The sequence below is a fragment of the Somniosus microcephalus genome, chromosome 15 (genome assembly GCF_052327205.1).
Source record: "Somniosus microcephalus isolate GS21.2 chromosome 15, FLI_Smic_1.0, whole genome shotgun sequence".
In the NCBI taxonomy this organism is placed as follows: domain Eukaryota; kingdom Metazoa; phylum Chordata; class Chondrichthyes; order Squaliformes; family Somniosidae; genus Somniosus; species Somniosus microcephalus.
The window spans coordinates 7,207,508-7,228,399 of NC_141001.1; the positions used below are offsets into that span (position 1 = coordinate 7,207,508).

Here is a 20,892-nt window from a genome sequence, read left to right on the forward strand (position 1 = left end):
GTCAGTCAGCAAGGTGAACTTCTGCCCATGCAGATAGTGGTTGAATTTTTTTACTCCCCATACTAGGCTGAGGGCCTCCCTGTCAATCTGGGCGTAGTTGCGCTCGGCTGAGGTTAGTGACCGAGACGCAAAGGCTACTGGCCTCTCCAACCTGTGTGGGAATTTGTGCGACGGCACCGCTCCAATACCGTAGGGTGATGCATCACATGCCAAACGAATTGGTAGTGCTGGATTGAAATGGGCCAACACCTCTTTTGATGTGATCAATTCTTTACACTTCTGGAAAGCTCGTCTACGTTCGTCATCCCACTTCCATGGTACCCCTGTTTGCAGTAGGGTGTTCAGCGGGTGTAATACCATAGACAAATTTGGTAAGAACTTGTGGTAATAGTTTACCAGCCCGAGGAACGACCTCAGTTGTGACACATTTTCCGGTGCTGGAGCCTTGACTACTGCCTCAATCTTGTCAGGGGACTTATGTAACCCCTCTTCATCGATGACGTGGCCACAATACGAGATCTGTTTCTGGAAAAACTCGCACTTGTGGCGATTAGCTCGTAGCCCATACTCCTTTAATCTGGTGAGCACCTTCTCCAAGTTGGCGAGGTGATCACCGTCATTTTCGCCCGTGACCAAGATGTCGTCCAAATAACACTGGGTCCCTGGAATCCCTTGCAGGACCTGTTCCATCGCCCTTTGCCAGATAGCCGGAGCCGGGGCTACTCCAAACACCAGCCGGTTGTATTGATAGAGACCTTTATGGGTGTTGATCGTAAGGTAATGTTTCGAAGCTTCTTCTACCTCCATTTGCAAGTACGCCTGGGCTAGATCAATTTTGGTGAAGCGTTTACCTCCAGATAGCGAGGCGAAAATATCCTCAATTCGTGGAAGCGGATATTGCACCGTGTGAAGGACTGGGTTCACTGTCACCTTAAAATCCCCACAGATGCGGACCTTCTTTGGTTCCCCAGGCGTATTACTCAACGACCTCTTCATTACAGGAACGATGGGTGTAGCCCACTCGCTCCAGTCCACTTTGGACAGTACTCCTGAACGTTCCAACCCTTCCAGCTCTGCTTCAACAGCTGGTCTGATCGCATAAGGCACTGGTCTGGCCTTCAGAAACTTTGGGCTTGCATTTTCCTCTATTTTAATCGTTGCTGTTATTCCTTTTAGTGTTCGTAGTCCCTCCTGGAACACTTCTTTTGCGTCAGTTAGCATTTTTGACAGTCGTCCAGGTGTGACGTCGTCATCCTTTTTGGCCTCAACCTTCAGTGCCTGTATGGAATGCCAATCTAATTGTATCTTCCGGATCCATTCACGTCCTAGCAGTGGTGGTCCTCCATTTGGCAATACATATATATCCATTTTAGGTATTTCCTGGCCTTTATATGTCACTTTCACCCTTATTTTTCCTTTGCGGTAGACTTTTTGCCCCGTATACGTCTTCAAGACAATCTCTGTAGCTTTCAAGGGTATGTGTGAAAATAGCCGCTTGTAGTCTCTTTGATTTATGACTGTTAGAGCTGACCCTGTGTCCAATTCCATTTCCACTTGGACTCCGTCTATCTTGAGTGTAACCCAGATAGTCTGGTGATCCTCCATTTCGGTTACCTTATGTAGTTTCAGACAACCCAGCTCCTTGCTTCCGGAGTCTGTGGCACTTTTCTGTTCGTCTGAACCACTGTCCATCACCTGGTGTACATTTTATTACTTCTCCTGTGGAGATTTCTTACTGTTGGTTTTCTTCCCAGACCTGAAGACTCTTGCTATGTGTCCTGCTTTCCCACACTGTCTGCACACTTGGTCCTTGAACCAACAATCTTTCTGGTCATGTGTTGTTCTGCCGCAGCGATAGCACTTCCCTGTTCCATAGGACATTTCATTGGTGCCATATTCTTGCGGTCTCCGTTGTATCTCTGCAGCGCCCCTAGCGGCTGCTTCGTGTGATACTGCCATATTGAAAGCTTTGTCCAGCGTAAGGTCCTTTTCTGATAGAAGCCGTTTCTGGGTTCCTTCACTTAGTAGCCCACACACAAACTTGTCCCTTAACGTGTCTGCTAGTCCCGCTCCAAACTGGCAGTGTTTCGATAGCTTGCGTAGTTCCGTTAGGTACTCAGCTTTGCTTTCGTCTTTGTGTTGCTTCCTTTTATGGAACTTAAATCGTTCTGCTATCAGCAGTGGTGTGGGGTTTAAGTGGTCCTGTAGGATTTCTACTATGCTTTCAAAATTCTTGTTTACCGGTTTCTCTGGGGTTATTAGATTTCGCAGTAACCCATAAGTTTTTGCACCCATGGAATTTAACAGAACCAGTGCTTTATTAGCATCTGGCACTTCATTCGCCCTGCAGTACACCTCAATATGTTCCACATATGTCGCCCAATCTTCGACTTCATTGTCGAACGTAGAGATACTGCCACTCTTCGGCATACTTGGGTGTGCGTTAATGTAGTGTATGTACCTTTAAGAGGAACTATGTTTTTGAAACCCCTGTATACTGTAGTACCAGTAGTGACCACTCGGGTATATAAGCCTGTGTAGCGACTTGTGTAGTTTAGTTCACCTCCAGACTTTGTTCAGTAAACACTTGTTAAATCAACTCCTGCATTCTGTGTCTCCATTAACACATGGATCTAACAGTTAACTATCACCAATGGCGTCTCCCATGCTTCCCCTTCTTCTCCGCTGGCACAAAATGGCGTCTCCCGCGCTTTCCTTCCTTCCCGCGCTCGCCCTTCTTCTCTGCTGCGGCTTCTCAAAATGGCGTCTCCCACGCTCTTCCTTCTTCTCCGCGGCTCAATGGCGTCTCCCGCACTCTCCCTGCTTCTCCGCGGCTCAATGGCGTCTCCCCTTTCTTTGCCCCGCGGACCCTGTTCAGCCCGTGAGCACTGGCTGTGCTCTGCGCGTTCTTCTTTTGATATTTTTCGACGCCGCTCAGTCTAGAACCCGGCTGTTTCTTACCCTCTCTCTCTCCGGTTTGTTTTATTTTCCTCGACGCCACTCGGTGTTCAACCCCCGGCTGCGCCCTGCGCTCTTCACCCTCTGTCTTACCCCGTCGACGCTGCTCGGCTCTCTCTCCGCCGTCGGTCGGCTCCAGTCGCCGCTGCTCGGGAAGGGTCTGCGCTGGACCTGTCGTCGGTCTCTTACTGCTCGTTGTGGCTGGGGAACCAAGCCCGGCTCTCCACAGCCTCCCCTGCGAAGTTGGATCTCTGCCTGACTGCTGGGCAGTTGCTCGTGGTCGACGCCCGTGTTCCTGGCCTCGACTATTTTTTAATTTTTTAAAATTTTTTTTTATGTTGCAGTTAGATTCGAATCGACACTCGTCGCCACTGTTGGATCCGTGGTTCAATGGATAAATAATCACACGGATGCTGTACATTAACAAATAACAGGTCTTTACTGGAGGAGGGTAATCTCTAGACTGGGGGTACAGAGGCATGCGCAAAGCTTATATACCGGTGTGGTCACTGCCGGTACTACAGTATACAGGGGCTGTAAAAGTAGTTCTGACTTAAAGGCACATACACTACACTCCTGGCATGCTCTTCTACACTCCTTATTGAACCAGGGTTGGGTCCCCTGGCTTGGTGGTAATGGTAGAGTGAGGGATATGCCGGGCCATGAGGTTACAGATTGTGATGGAATACAATTCTGCTGCTGTTGATGGCCCACAGTGCCTCATGGATGCCCAGTTTTGAGCTGCTAGATTTGTTCTGAATCTATCCCATTTAGCACGGTGGTAGTGCCACACAACACGATGGAGGGTGTCCTCAGTGTGAAGACAGGATTTCATCTCCACAATGGTCACTGCTACCAATGCAGTCATGGACAGATGCATCTGCGACAGGTAGATTGGTGAGGACGAGGTCAAGTAGGTTTTTCCCTCTTGTTGGTTCTCTCACCACCTGCCGCAGGCTGGCAGTTATGTCCTTCAGGACTCGGCCAGCTCGGTCAGTAGTGGTGCTACCGAGCCACTCTTGGTGATGGACATTGAAGTTCAGAGTACATTCTGTGCCCTTGCTACTCTCAGTGCTTCTTCCAAGTGGTGTTCAACATGGAGGAGTACTGATTCATCAGCTGAGGGAGGGCGGTAGGTGGTAATCAGCAGGAGGTTTCCTTGCCCATGTTTGACCTGAAGCGATGAGACTTCATGGGGTCCGGAGTCAATGTTGAGGACTCCCAGGGCCACTCCTTCCCGACTGTATACCACTGTGCCGCCACCCCTGGTGGGTCTGTCCTGCCGGTGGGACAGGACATACCCAGGGATGGTGATGGAGGAGTATGGGGCCTTGTCTGAGAGATATGATTCTGTGAGTATGACTATGTCAGGCTGTTGCTTGACTAGTCTGGGGGCAGCTCTCCCAATTTTGGCACAAGTCCCCAGATGTTGGTGAGGAGGACTTTGCAGGGTCAACTGGGCTGGGTGTGCCATTGTCGTGTCTGTAGCCGGTGCTGAGGTCGATGCCATGTGGTCAGTCTGGTTTTATTCTTATTGTTTTTCGTAGCGGTTTTTTACAACTGAGTGGCTTGCTAGGCCATTTCAGAGGGCAGTTAAGAGTGAACCACATTGCTGTGGGTCTGGAGTCACACATAGGCCAGACCGGGTAAGGACGGCAGATTTCCTTCCCTAAAGGACCAGATGGGTTTTTGGCACATTAATCCGATCTGGCATTTTCATGATCTCGCTGTTTCAGTGTAAATCGGGTGGCTGGTACCCAAAAAAATCACCAGGAGTCCCGTCCTGCCAGAACTCCAAGCACTTTGCTCCACAGTGTAACTTCCAGGTGGTGGGGGCAGTGCGACAGCAAGGACCTGCCTCCTTTAAATATTTGTGGTGGGGCTCTTTCGGCTGGCTGATTCATAGGCCCCAGTCAAATGGGCCCCCAGAGTGGCAGTCATTCTCCCAAAGGTCACGGTTAGGGCATGTTAATGTTTCCCCTGGTATTTTGGCCATTTTGTACACGCTTTTGTGGTTTATTTCTTGTTGACACTTAAGGTTCTCGGAAGTCAATTGTTGGAAATAATTGTTTTCTGGCACTGCCAGTGAAAGAATCGGTCAGCTCTGGCCTGAGACTTGGCTCCACCCGTATACTGCAGTGCTGACCGGTGCGGATGGCCATGTAGAGTGGCACAGGGGGCCACCCTCCTTACAACGACCTCAAGCAGACCCGCCTACCGGTCAGCACACATCAAAGAGGCATCTGTCGCTTGCCTACAGACTTGTAAACTGTGCCTCGGGTTTATTTCCCTTCATTTTCTTTTTTAAATCCCCTCCTATTTCAGCCTTTGGAAAGGCTGCTAAAGGGTTGAAATGCCTGCTGAGCCTCTCAGAATTTGTGTCCTCCCCCTATTTTGATACTTCCCCTTTAATTGTCTCCTTCCCTTTAAATGTATGCTCCTGCACTTGTCCAGATCTGCACCCAGTCTGTCTGAAACCCCCCACCAGCCAGGCCACTCTGCACTGTGCCGCCTAGCAGAAAATGCAGGCTCCTATTTGTAAGACAGAGAGCTGTGATCCGCGCTAACCTGTGTAATAACCGTAGTGTTGCAGGTGATATCGTATGAATCTCTCATAGGGATCCTGCAGCACCTGAAACCACAACATGAACAACAGTAACTGTCACTAGAAGCAGCTCAAACACACACTTTGGGACATCCCAGGTTAGTTCCTCAATGAGCGGATTGAACCAGGACAAAGCTGTCGTACAGTTTCAAGTTTGAGAAGATTCATCGCAATAACTTGCTTTTGAAATTTCTTCCTCGCCGCCCAACTCCCTAAGTTAGCATTCTAGCAGTTTAAGCTGCTCCAGAAGCACCCCCTCCCCAGCAACTCCTTCAATTACAGATCAATAATACATCAAAACAAAAATTGAACAGAATGAGCTAAACGGTTTTACCTCAAAGTCCAAGAGTCTGGCAGCTGCTGGACACATATCCCACCTTCAAAAAGAGACAAGGACACAGATCAGAACATGAGCCAACCGGACTCTACAGACACAGGTACAGGAGAGACACCAGACTGTATAGATACAGGAGAGGTATCACACTCTACAGATACAGGAGAGATATCACACTCTACAGATACAGGAGAGATATCACAATCTACAGATCTAGGAGAGATCAGACTGTTCAGATACAGGAGAGATCAGATTGTACAGATACAGGAGAGAGATCACACTCTACAGATACAGGAGAGAGATCAGACTGTACAGGTACAGGAGACACACCAGACTGTACAAATACAGGAGACAAGTCAGACTGTACAGATACTAGAGAGACACTAGAGCGTACAGATACTAGGAGAGACACCAGTGTGTACAGATACAGGAGAGAGATCAGACTGTTCAGATACAGGAGAGAGATTGGACTGTACAGATACATTAGAGATCAGACTGTATAGATACAGGATAGAGATCAGATTGTATAGATACAGGAGAGACACTAGACTGTACAGATACAGGAGCGATATCACACTCTACAGATACAGGAGAGATATCACACTTTACAAATACAGGAGAGATCAGGCAGTACAGATACAGGAGAGATGAGACTCTACAGATACAGGAGAGATCAGACTGTATAGATACAGGAGAGACACCAGACTCTACAGACACAGGAGTGACAGCAGACTCTACAGACCCAGGTACAGGAGAGACACCAGACTCTACAGACACAGGAGGGACACCAGACTGTACAGATACAAGAGAGATCAGACTGTATAGATACAGGAGAGACACCAGACTCTACAGACACAGGAGTGACAGCAGACTCTACAGACACAGGTACAGGAGAGACACCAGACTCTACAGACACAGGAGGGACACCAGGCTGTACAGATACAGGAGAGATCAGACTCTACAGATACAGGAGAGATCAGACTGTACAGAAACAGGAGCGAGATCACACTCTACAGATACAGGAGAGAGATCAGACTGTACAGGTACAGGAGACACACCAGACTGTACAAATACAGGAGACAGGTCAGACTGTACAGATACAAGAGAGACACTACAGCTTACAGATACAAGAGAGACACCAGTGTGTACAGATACAGCAGAGAGATCAGACTGTACAGATACAGCAAATAGATCAGACTGTACAGATACTGCAGAGAGATCAGACTGTACAGATACAGGGGATATCACACTCTACAGATACAGGAGAGATCAGACTATACAGATACAGGAGAGATCAGACTATACAGATACAGGAGAGATCAGACTGTACAGATACAGGAGATACACCAGACTACACAAATACAGGAGACAGGTAAGACTGTACAGATACAAGAGAGACACTAGAGCGTACAGATACAGGAGAGACACCAAACCGTACAGATACAGGAGAGACACCAGACTCTACAGATACAGGAGAGACACCAGACTGTACAGATATAGCAGAGAGATCAGACTGTACAGATATAGCAGAGAGATCAGACTACAGATACAGGAGAAATATCACACTCTACAGATACAGGAGAGCTATCACACTCTACAGATACAGGAGAGATATCAGACTATACAGATACAGGAGAGAGATCAGACTGTACAGATACAGGAGAGAGATCAGACTATACAGATACAGGAGAGATATCACACTCTACAGATACAGGAGAGATCAGACTGTACAGGTACAGGAGATACACCAGACTACACAAATACAGGAGACAGGTAAGACTGTACAGATACAAGAGAGACACTAGAGCGTACAGATACAGGAGAGACACCAGACTGTACAGATACAGGAGAGACACCAGACTGTACAGATATAGCAGAGAGATCAGACTGTACAGATACAGCAGAGAGATCAGACTACAGATACAGGAGAGATATCACACTCTACAGATACAGGAGAGATATCACACTCTACAGATACAGGGGAGATATCACACTCTACAGATACAGGAGAGATATCAGACTCTACAGATACAGGAGAGATATCAGACTCTACAGATACAGGAGAGATATCACACTCTACAGATACAGGAGAGATATCAGACTCTACAGATACAGGAGAGAGATCAGACTGTACAGATACAGGAGAGATATCACACTCTACAGATACATGAGAGATCAGGCTGTACAGATACTGGAGAGATATCACACTCTACAGATACAGGAGAGATATCACACTCTACAGATACAGCAGAGATATCAACCTCTACAGATATAGGAGAGATCAGAGTCTACAGATACAGTAGAGATATCGCACTCTACAGATACAGGAGAGATCAGAGTCTACAGATACAGGAGAGACATCACACTCTACAGATACAGGAGAGATATCACACTCTACAGATACAGGAGAGATATCACACTCTACAGATACAGGAGAGATATCACACTCAACAGATACAGGAGAGATCAGACTGTACAGATACAGGAGAGATCACACTCTACAGATACAGGAGAGATCAGACTGTACAAATACAGGAGAGAGATCAGACTACAGACACAGGCTAGATCAGACTGTACAGATACAAGAGAGACCAGACTCTACAGACACAGGAGAGACACCAGACTGTACAGATACAAGGGAGATCAGACTGTACTGATCCAGCAGAGATATCACACTCTACAGACACAGGAGAGATCAGATGGTACAGATAAAGGAGAGATCAGACTGTACAGATACAGGAGTGATATCACACTCTACAGATACAGGAGAGATCAGACGGTACAGATACAGGAGAGAGATCAGACTGTACAGGAGGGAGGTCAGCCTGTACAGGTACAGGAGAGACACCACACTATAAAAATACAGGAGACAGGTCAGACTGTACAGATACAGAATGGAGATCAGACTGTACAGATACAGGAGAGATATCACACTCTACAGATACAGGAGAGATATCACATTCTACAGACACAGGAGAGCTCAGACTGTACAGAAACAGGAGTGATATCACACTCTACAAATACAGGAGAGATCGGACGGTACAGATACAGGAGTGATATCACACTCTACAGATACAGGAGAGATCAGGCTGTACAGATACAGGAGTGATATCACACTCTACAGATACAGGAGAGATCAGACTCTACAGATACAGGTGAGATCAGACTATACAGATACAGGCGAGATCAGGCTATACAGATACAGGCGAGATCAGACTCTACAGATATAGGAGAGCTCAGACAGTACAGATACAGGAGAGATCAGACTGTACAGGTACAGGAGAGACACCAGGCTCTACAGACACAGGAGAGACATCAGACTCTACAGACACAGGTACAGGAGAGACACCAGATGCTACAGACACAGGAGAGACACCAGACTGTACAGATACAAGAGAAATCAGGCTGCACAGATACAGGAGAGGTATCACACTCTACAGATACAGAAGAGATCAGACTCTACATATACAGGCGAGGTCAGACAATACAGATACAGGAGAGATCACACTCTGCAGATACAGGAGAGATCAGACTGTACAGATACTGGAGAGAGATCAGACTGTACAGATACTGGAGAGAGATCACAGTCTACAGATACAGGAGAGATCAGATGGTACAGATACAGAAGAGATCAGACTGTACAGATACAGGGGAGATCACACTCTACAGATACAGGAGATAGATCACAGTCTACAGATACAGGAGAGAGATAAGACTGTACAGATAAAGGAGAGATCAGAATCCACAGATACAGGAGAGATCAGACTGTACAGATACAGGAAAGAGTTCAGACTCTACAGATACAGGCGAGATCAGACTGTACAGATAGAGCATAGAGAGCACACTCTACAGATACAGGAGAGATATCACACTCTACTGATACAGGAGAGATATCACACTCTACAGATACAGGAGAGATCAGACTGTACAGATATGGGAGAGATATCACACTCTACAGATACAGGAGAGATATCACACTCTACAGATACAGGAGAGATCAGACTGTACAGAAACAGAAGAGAGACCAGACTGTATAGATACAGGAGAGAGAACAGACTGTACAGATAAAGGAGAGATATCACACTCTACAGATACAGAAGAGATCACACTCTACAGATACGGGAGAGATCAGACTGTACCGATACAGGAGAGATCTCACATTCTACAGATACGAAAGATATCACACTCTACAGATACAGGAGATATATCACACTCTACAGATACAGGAGAGATCTCACATTCTACAGATACGGAAGATATCACACTCTACAGATACAGGAGATATATCACACTCTACAGATACAGGAGAGATATCACATTCTACAGATACATGAGGGATCTGACTACAGATACAGGAGAGATCAGACTACAGATACAGGAGAGAGATCAGACTGTACAGATACAGGAGGGAGGTCAGACTGTAAAGATACAGGAGAGATATCACACACTACAGATACAGGAGAGATATCACACTCTACAGATATAGGAGAGATATCACACACTACAGATACAGGAGAGATATCACACACTACAGATACAGGAGAGATATCACACTCTACAGATACAGGAGAGATATCACACTCTACAGATAAAGGAGAGAGATCACACTCTACAGATAAAGGAGAGAGATCACACTCTACAGATACAGGAGAGATATCACACTCTACAGATAAAGGAGAGAGATCACACTCTACAGATACAGGAGAGATCGGACGGTACAGATACAGGAGATACACCAGAGTACACAAATACAGGAGACAGGTCAGACTGTACAGATACAAGAGAGACACTAGAGTGTACAGATACAGGAGAGAAACCAGACTGTACAGATACAAGAGAGACACTAGAGTGTACAGATACAGGAGAGAAACCAGACTGTACAGATACAAGAGAGACACTAGAGTGTACAGATACAGGACAGACACCAGACTGTACAGATACAGGAGAGAAACCACACTCTACAGATACAGGAGAGACACCAGACTGTACAGATACAAGAGAGATCAGACTTTACAGATACAGGAGAGAAATCAGACTGTACAGATACAGGAGAGATATCACACTCTACAGATACAGGAGTGATATCACGGTGGCATAGTGGTTAGCACTGTTGCCTCACAGCGCCAGGGACCCGGGTTTAAATCCGGCCTCGGGTGGCTGTCTGTGTGGAGTTTGCACATTCTCCCCGTGTTTGCGTGGGTTTCCTCCGGGTGCTCCAGATTCCTCCCACAGTCCAAAGATGTGCGGGTTAGGTTGATTGGCTATGATAAATTGACCCTTAGTGTTAGGGGGATTAAATACGTGGGGTTACGGGGATAGGGTGGGATATGTGTTGGTGTAGGGGTTACGGGGATCGGGTGGGATATGTGTCGGTGCAGGCTCGATGGGCCGAAATGGCCTCTATCTGCACTGTGGGGTTTCTGTGATTCTGTGATTGTGATTCTACAGATACAGGAAAGATCAGACAGTAGAGATACAGGAGAGACCAGACTCTACAGATACAGGAGAGATCAAACTGTACAGATACAGGAGAGAGATCACATTCTACAGATAGAGGAGAGATCAGACTCTATAGACACAGGAGAGACAGCAGACTCTACAGATACAGGAGAGATCAGACTCTACAGATACAGGAGAGATATCACACTCTACAGATACAGGAGACATCAGACTGTACAGATACAGGAGAGAGATCAGACTGTACAGATACAGGAGAGATCAGACTCTACAGATACAGGAGAGATCAGACTGTACAGATACAGCAGAGAGATCAGACTGTACAGATACAGGAGAGATATCACACTCTACAGGTACATGAGAGAAAACACACTCTACAGATACAGCAGACATCAGACTGTACAGATACAGGAGAGAGATCAGACTGTACAGATACAGGAGAGAGATCAGACTACAGATACAGGAGAGATCAGACTCTACAGATACAGGAGAGAGATCAGACTGTACAGATACAGGAGAGATCAGACTCTACAGATACAGGAGAGATCAGACTGTACAGATACAGCATAGAGGTCAGACTGTATAGATACAGGAGAGACACCAGAGTGTACAGATACAGGAGGGAGATCAGTCTGTACAGACACAGGAGAGATATCACACTCTACAGATACAGGAGAGATATCACACTCTACAGATACAGGAGAGATCACCCTCTACAGTTACAGGAGAGAGATCAGACTGTACAGGTACAGGAGATACACCAGACTATACAAATACAGGAGACAGGTCAGACTGTACGGATGCAAGAGAGACACCAGACTGTACAGATACAGGAGAGAGATCAGACTGTACAGATAGAGGAGAGATCAGACTGTATAGATACAGGATAGAGATCAGATTGTATAGATACAGGAGAGATATCACACTCTACAGATACAGGAGAGACACTAGACTGTACAGACCACAAGAGATATCACTCTACAGATACAGGAGAGAGATCAGACTGTACAGATACAGCAGAGAGATCACACTCTACAGATACAGGAGAGATCAGACAGTACAGGTACAGGAGAGATCAGACTCTACACATACAGGAGAGAGATCTGACTGTACAGATACAGGAGAGAGATCAGACTCTACAGATACAAGGGAGACACCAGACTCTACAGACACACGTATAGGAGAGACACCAGACTTGACAGACACAGGAGAGCCACCAGACTGTACAGAGACAAGAGAGATCAGACTCTACAGATGCAGGAGAGTTATCACACTCTACAGATACAGGAGAGATCAGATGGTACAGATACAGGAGAGAGATAAGACTGTACAGATAAAGGAGAGATCAGACTCCACATATACAGGAGAAAGATCAGACTGTACAGATACAGGAGAGCTCAGACTCTACAGATACAGGAGAGATCAGATGGTACAGATACAGGAGAGATATCACACTCTACAGATACAGGAGAGATATCACACTCTACAGATACAGGAGAGATCAGACTCTACAGATACAGGAGAGATATCACACTCTACAGATACAGGAGAGAGATCCCACTCTACAGATACAGGAGTGATAACACACTCTACAGATACAGGAGAGATATCACACTCTGCAGATACAGGAGAGATATCACACTCTACAGATTCAGGAGAGACATCAGACTGTACAGATACAGGAGAGATATCAGACTCTACACATACAAGAGAGACACCAGACTATACAGATACAGGAGAGACACGAGACTGTACAGATACAGGCGAGAGATCAGACTCTACAGATACAGGAGAGACACCAGACTGCGCAGATACAGGAGAGTGATCAGACTGTACAGATACCTTCATAAGGATATCTTCGAAATACCATTCATAGATGTATAGGCCAAGGACACCTTGATAACATTGCATTCAACATCAACAATTTGCATTGATATAGTGCCTTTAATTTAGTAAAACATCCCAAGACGCTTCACAGGAGAGTTATCAAACAAAACTTGACACCGAGCCACATAAGGAGATATTAGGGCAGTTGAAAGTTGTAGGTTTTAAGGGGCATCTTAAAAGACGAAAGAGAAGTAGAAAGGCAGAGAGGTTTAGTGAGGGAATTCCAGAGCTTAGGGCCTTGGCAGCTGAAGGTACGGCCACCAATGGTAGAGCGATTAAAATCGGGGATGTGCAAGAAGCCACAATTGGAGGAGCGCAGAGATCTTGGAGTGTTGTAGGGCTGAAGGAGGTTACAGGGATGGGGAGGGGCGAGACCATGGAGAGATTTGAAAACAAGGATGAGAATTAAAATCGAGGTGTTGCCGGACTGGGAGCCAATGTAGGTCAGCGAGCACAGGGGTGATGGGCGAACGGGACTTGGTGCGAGTTAGGATACGGGCAGCAGAGTTTTAGATGAGCACAAGTTTATGTAGGGTGGCAGATGTGAGGCTGGCCAGGAGAGCATTGGAATAGCCAAGTCCAGAGGTAACAAAGGTATGGATGAGGGTTTCAGCAGCGGATGAGCTGAGGCAAGGGCAAAGTTGGGCGATGTTATGGAGATGGAAATAGGCGGTCTCAGTGATGGCGCAGAGATGAGGTCGGAGGCTTATCTCGGGGTCAAATATGACACCAAGGTGGCAAAGAGTCTGGTTCAGCCTCAGACAGTTGCCAGGGACAGGGATGGAGTCGGTGGTCAGGGAATGGAGTTTGTGGTGGGGACCGAAGACAATGGCTTCAGTCTTCCCAATATTTAATTGGAGTACATTTCTACTCATCCAGTACTGGATGTCGGACAAGCAGTGTGAGAAATCAGAGATAATTTGCACCAGTAGCCCGTGCACCCCATTAGTGAATGGCAAGGGCTGCAAAATTTCCCCTATTTCCCTGAAGATTGAAAAATATTGGTCCACATCGTGGATGAAGAATTGCGTGACCTGAATTGTCTCAACACCAAGGACTTTAAGATTAAAATGTTACCCTTTGAGTTTTGAACTGTGCAAATTGCAGAGGGGCCTGAAAATGGCATGGACAACAATGGAATTGAGGAATTGGTGGAAAATATTCACACACCTTGAGACAGTACATCTTAATAAAGTCGTTCCCTGGACTTTGGGATATCACAAAAGGTTTTAAATGGCCACAGAAAGCACGGCAAAAGGACAAGCAGCTCGAGTTGCCTGTGTGTATAAAGTGGGAGGATGTAGCAGTGGCTGTGAGTCAAACCTGCCAATCAAAGGGAGGTTCCCTTCAGAAGCACTTGAAGTTGTTTATTGACTTAAGCAATTGCCCACTTGAGAATTGACCAGGACAATTGATTTGAAACTGCTATGTTTACACAGCCATTCAGAGCTCCCTCACAGACAATGAGAGACTGAAACCCTGAAATGGACTTTTAATCTCTTTAAGAACTGAATGGGTTTAAATCACCTATTATTGGACAATAGAGCTGTTGCATTCACTTTGTTTCAACCCAGGTAAACTCCGGATGTGGGTGGGAACATTTCGGCCCCACAGTGCAGACACACTAACCCAGTCCAACCGCTTTGAGTTAGCCAATCACAGCTTTTCTCTTGTGAATTGGAACTTTTTGGGCGCAAATTTTCCAGACAGGCAAACAGCAGGGGGAGGGGGGCTTACCAGGTATATATGATGGCTCCTGAGAAGCTATCGCTCTCTTTACTTCCTGGGACCACAGGTGAGCCTCTCTCTCTCTCTCTCTCTCACTTCGCTGGACCACAGGTGAGCCTCTCTCTCTCTCTCTCTCTCACTTCGCTGGACCACAGGTGAGCCTCTCTCTCTCTCTCTCACTTCGCTGGACCACAGGTGAGCCTCTCTCTCTCTCTCTCTCTCTCTCACTTCGCTGGACCACAGGTGAGCCTCTCTCTCTCTCTCTCTCTCTCTCTCTCACTTCGCTGGACCACAGGTGAGCCTCTCTCCCTCTCTCTCTCTCTCTCACTTCGCTGGACCACAGGTGAGCCTCTCTCTCTCTCTCTCTCTCACTTCGCTGGACCACAGGTGAGCCTCTCTCTCTCTCTCTCTCTCTCACTTCGCTGGACCACAGGTGAGCCTCTCTCTCTCCCTCTCTCACTTCACTGGACCACAGGTGAGCCTCTCTCTCTCTCTCTCTCTCTTCGCTGGACCACAGGTGAGCCTCTCTCTCTCTCTCTCTCTCTCTCACTTCGCTGGACCACAGGTGAGCCTCTCTCTCTCTCTCACTTCGCTGGACCACAGGTGAGCCTCTCGCTCTCTCTCTCTCTCTCTCTCTCTCTCACTTCGCTGGACCACAGGTGAGCCTCTCTCTCTCTCTCTCTCGCTCTCACTTCGCTGGACCACAGGTGAGCCTCTCTCTCTCTCTCTCTCTCTCTCACTTCGCTGGACCACAGGTGAGCCTCTCTCTCTCTCTCTCTCTCACTTCGCTGGACCACAGGTGAGCCTCTCTCTCTCTCTCTCTCACTTTGCTGGACCACAGGTGAGCCTCTCTCTCTCTTCGCTGGACCACAGGTGAGCCTCTCTCTCTCTCTCTCTCTCTCTCACTTCGCTGGACCACAGGTGAGCCTCTCTCTCTCTCTCTCTCACTTCGCTGGACCACAGGTGAGCCTCTCTCTCTCTCTCTCTCTCTCACTTCGCTGGACCACAGGTGAGCCTCTCTCTCTCTCTCTCTCACTTCGCTGGACCACAGGTGAGCCTCTCTCTCTCTCTCTCTTCGCTGGACCACAGGTGAGCCTCTCTCTCTCTCTCTCTCTCTCACTTCGCTGGACCACAGGTGAGCCTCTCTCTCTCTCACAATTCACAATTCACAATTCAAATCGCTTTATTGGCATGATAAGTTACATCTTATGTTGCCAAAGCATCAAAATACATTTATGGTTTAGCACATAAACGCAGTTCTATTCATACAGTGTATAAACAGTTATATCCCTGAGTGTATAAGTATACATTTGCATTGTTTATATATATTCTTTTCTTAGTTTACTGGTTGTCCCTCTGTTCATGGCAAGCTGTAACATAGTGTGCCGCCAGTGTTATACAGCTTCTCTCCTCTCCCAGTAGGAATGGGAGTTTTTGGTTGTCATTCAGATTTCTGAAATCAGGGCATATTTGTGAGAATTTTTGGTAGAAATTCTCCCTGATGCCCTGATATTTTCCACAAGCTGTGAGGAAGTGCATCTCTGTCTCCACCACTCCCTGACTGCAGTGAGAGCATATCCTGTCCTCTCTTGGCAGCCTGGTCTGCCTGTGTCTGCCTTTTTCGATCGCTAGGCTATGTTCGCTAAGTCTGTACCTTGTCAAGGTTCTTCTCAGTTTGTTATCCTTTACCATGGTCAGGTAATCAGCTATGTTGTATTGTCTGTTTCGGGCCAAGTAGCAATTGAGTTTGCTTTGGGTTTTTGTTGTTTCTGCCCAATATGTCAGATATTTTTCCTTTTGCTTAGCGACGATTGTGTTGGGTCGAATTCTTTGTGTTACCCTGTCACTGTCCTGGGGCTGGTTATTGTTAGTATTGTTAGTAGTTACTTCACTGAGTCCCAGGACTAGTTGACTGAGGGTATTCTTCTTTATGGTCAGCTCTTGGCATTTCAGGGCGTCGTAGTGATAGCATTGGGGATTGCTCATTTGTAGGTGATTCCAAAATTTGGTGGCTCTTTTTTGGATAGTGATTATTAATGGATATTGGCCTAGTTCCGCCCTGCATGCATTGTTTACTGTTTTCCTTTGAGTCCGGAGGATACTTTTACAGAATTCTGCATGTAGGATTTCAATTGGGTGCTTGTCCCATTTTGCAAATTCTCTCTCGCTCTCTTCGCTGGACCACAGGTGAGCCTCTCTCTCTCTCTCTCTCTCACTTCGCTGGACCACAGGTGAGCCTCTCTCTCTCTCTCTCTCTCTTCGCTGGACCACAGGTGAGCCTCTCTCTCTCTCTCTCTCTCTCTCTTCGCTGGACCACAGGTGAGCCTCTCTCTCTCTCTCTCTCTCTCTCTCACTTTGCTGGACCACAGGTGAGCCTCTCTCTCTCTCTCTCACTTCGCTGGACCACAGGTGAGCCTCTCTCTCTTTCTCTCTCTCTCTCACTTCGCTGGACCACAGGTGAGCCTCTCTCTCTCTCTCTCTCTCTCACTTCGCTGGACCACAGGTGAGCCTCTCTCTCTCTCTCTCTCTCTCACTTCGCTGGACCACAGGTGAGCCTCTCTCTCTCTCTCTCTCTCTCACTTCGCTAGACCACAGGTGAGCCTCTCTCTCTCTCTCTCTCTCTCTCTCTCTCACTTCGCTGGACCACAGGTGAGCCTCTCTCTCTCTCTCTCTCTCTCTCACTTCGCTGGACCACAGGTGAGCCTCTCTCTCTCTCTCTCTCTCTCTCACTTCGCTGGACCACAGGTGAGCCTCTCTCTCTCTCTCTCTCTCTCTCACTTCGCTGGACCACAGGTGAGCCTCTCTCTCTCTCACTTCGCTGGACCACAGGTGAGCCTCTCTCTCTCTCTCTCTCTCTCTCTCACTTCGCTGGACCACAGGTGAGCCTCTCTCTCTCTCTCTCTCTCTCACTTCGCTGGACCACAGGTGAGCCTCTCTCTCTCTCTCTCTCTCTCACTTCGCTGGACCACAGGTGAGCCTCTCTCTCTCTCTCTCTCTCACTTTGCTGGACCACAGGTGAGCCTCTCTCTCTCTCTCTCTCACTTCGCTGGACCACAGGTGAGCCTCTCTCTCTCTCGCTCTCTCTCTCTCACTTCGCTGGACCACAGGTGAGCCTCTCTCTCTCTCTCTCTCTCTCTCTCTCTCACTTCGCTGGACCACAGGTGAGCCTCTCTCTCTCTCTCTCACTTCGCTGGACCACAGGTGAGCCTCTCTCTCTCTCTCTCTCTCTCTCTCACTTCGCTGGACCACAGGTGAGCCTCTCTCTCTCTCTCTCTCTCTCTCTCTCACTTCGCTGGACCACAGGTGAGCCTCTCTCTCTCTCTCTCTCTCTTACTTCGCTGGACCACAGGTGAGCCTCTCTCTCTCTCTCTCTCTCACTTCGCTGGACCACAGGTGAGCCTCTCTCTCTCTCTCTCTCTCTCACTTCACTGGACCACAGGTGAGCCTCTCTCTCTCTCTCTCTCTCTCACTTCGCTGGACCACAGGTGAGCCTCTCTCTCTCTCTCTCTCTCACTTCGCTGGACCACAGGTGAGCCTCTCTCTCTCTCTCTCTCTCACTTCGCTGGACCACAGGTGAGCCTCTCTCTCTCTCTCTCTCTCTCTCTCACTTCGCTGGACCACAGGTGAGCCTCTCTCTCTCTCTCTCTCTCTCTCTCACACTTCGCTGGACCACAGGTGAGCCTCTCTCTCTCTCTCTCTCACTTCGCTGGACCACAGGTGAGCCTCTCTCTCTCTCTCTCACTTCGCTGGACCACAGGTGAGCCTCTCTCTCTCTCTCTCTCTCTCACTTCGCTGGACCACAGGTGAGCCTCTCTCTCTCTCTCTCTCTCTCTCTCTCACTTCGCTGGACCACAGGTGAGCCTCTCTCTCTCTCTCTCTCTCTCTCACTCTCTCACTTCGCTGGACCACAGGTGAGCCTCTCTCTCTCTCTCTCTCTCTCTCTCTCTCACTTCGCTGGACCACAGGTGAGCCTCTCTCTCTCTCTCTCTCTCTCTCTCTCACTTCGCTGGACCACAGGTGAGCCTCTCTCTCTCTCTCTCTCTCACTTCGCTGGACCACAGGTGAGCCTCTCTCTCTCTCTCTCTCTCACTTCGCTGGACCACAGGTGAGCCTCTCTCTCTCTCTCTCTCACTTCGCTGGACCACAGGTGAGCCTCTCTCTCTCTCTCTCTCTCTCTCTCTCTCTCACTTCGCTGGACCACAGGTGAGCCTCTCTCTCTCTCTCTCTCTCACTTCGCTGGACCACAGGTGAGCCTCTCTCTCTCTCTCTCTCTCTCTCTCACTTCGCTGGACCACAGGTGAGCCTCTCTCTCTCTCTCACTTCGCTGGACCACAGGTGAGCCTCTCTCTCTCTCTCTCTCTCTCTCTCTCACTTCGCTGGACCACAGGTGAGCCTCTCTCTCTCTCTCTCTCTCTCTCTCACTTCGCTGGACCACAGGTGAGCCTCTCTCTCTCTCTCTCTCTCACTTCGCTGGACCACAGGTGAGCCTCTCTCTCTCTCTCTCTCTCTCTCTCTCTCTCTCTCACTTCGCTGGACCACAGGTGAGCCTCTCTCTCTCTCTCACTTCGCTGGACCACAGGTGAGCCTCTCTCTCTCTCTCTCTCTCTCTCACTTCGCTGGACCACAGGTGAGCCTCTCTCTCTCTCTCTCTCTCTCACTTCGCTGGACCACAGGTGAGCCTCTCTCTCTCTCTCTCTCTCTCTCTCACTTCGCTGGACCACAGGTGAGCCTCTCTCTCTCTCTCTCACTTCGCTGGACCACAGGTGAGCCTCTCTCTCTCTCTCTCTCTCTCTCACTTCGCTGGACCACAGGTGAGCCTCTCTCTCTCTCTCTCACTTCGCTGGACCACAGGTGAGCCTCTCTCTCTCTCTCTCTCTCTCACTTTGCTGGACCACAGGTGAGCAGGGTTTCTGACTCCTCAGCAAAGCAGCCCAGTAAGGAGTTGGGAGATGGTAATTAAGGGGATATTGCTGAGATTGTTTAATCAACATTGTAGCCACTTACCCCTTGTTTTTACCGTCTGCATTCCCCCATTTAAGCAATTTTACTGTAATTACTGTGTTCGTGTGGTATAGTTTGATATTTGATTATAGTTTCTTTTAGTTAAAAAAAACTTGATTTTTCTCTCATCCAAACCACGTGTCCGTTTTTAATATCATTTAATTCTAAGTCCTGCAGCCAGAACTGGAAGGTGGGGTAGCGATTCGAAACCGCTGTTTTAAAATTGGTTTATTGGAAATTGGTTTACAGTGTCGCAGCAGGCTGCAAGACCAGGTAAATTACCTTAAACCAGTTAAAAGAAGCCCCCCCCCACTACACTATTCAACTTTTCATATGTTTGGTGCTGAATGTGGAGACATGAATTGACTGACACCAATTGGTGGATGTGGAACCAATGGATGGAAAAAGAAAAAGAAAAAAGGACTTGCATTTATATAGCGCATTTCACGACCACCGGATGTCTCAAAGCGCTTTACAGCCAATTAAGTACTTTTTTAAGTGTACTCACTGTTGTAATGTAGGAAACATGGCAGCCAATTTACACACAGCAAGCTCCCACAAACAGCAATGTGATAATGATCAGATAATCTGGATGGTTACAGGACTGCTTGTGTGAGCTGGGATGGGGTACATTATCGTGACATTGGTCCAGTGTGAGTGACTAACTGAACAATCGAGCTATCAGGGTATCCCTGGCACCTCGAGCAGCAATGTGATCAGCTGGTCTTGTGTTGGGCCCCCCATCTTCCTCCTCGCCTTTGGAATCCGCATCACATGAGGAATTCGGAACAGCTTATTCCTCCTGGACCTCTTGTCCTCGCCGCTGTGCTATGTTGTGCAGAACACAGCACACAAAGATTATCCTGGAGACCCTCGCTGGCGAGTAGTGAAGGGCACCTCCAGACCTGTTCAGGCACCTGAA

General features: G+C 47.9%; 1 protein-coding gene across 1 annotated transcript in view; it reads right to left on the reverse strand.

The window, feature by feature from the left end:
- agbl2 (AGBL carboxypeptidase 2) overlaps positions 1 to 10,382 on the reverse strand; it is a 158,619-nt gene extending 148,237 nt beyond the window's left edge. The window contains exons 1-2 of the mRNA XM_086008467.1: positions 5,898 to 10,382; positions 5,527 to 5,590 (exon numbers count right to left, since the gene is read on the reverse strand). Coding sequence (XP_085864593.1) covers positions 5,527 to 5,590; positions 5,898 to 5,933 — 100 coding nt within the window. The 5' untranslated portion in view covers positions 5,934 to 10,382. The remainder of the gene's footprint in view (positions 1 to 5,526; positions 5,591 to 5,897) is intronic.
- Positions 10,383 to 20,892: the final 10,510 nt, after the last annotated feature.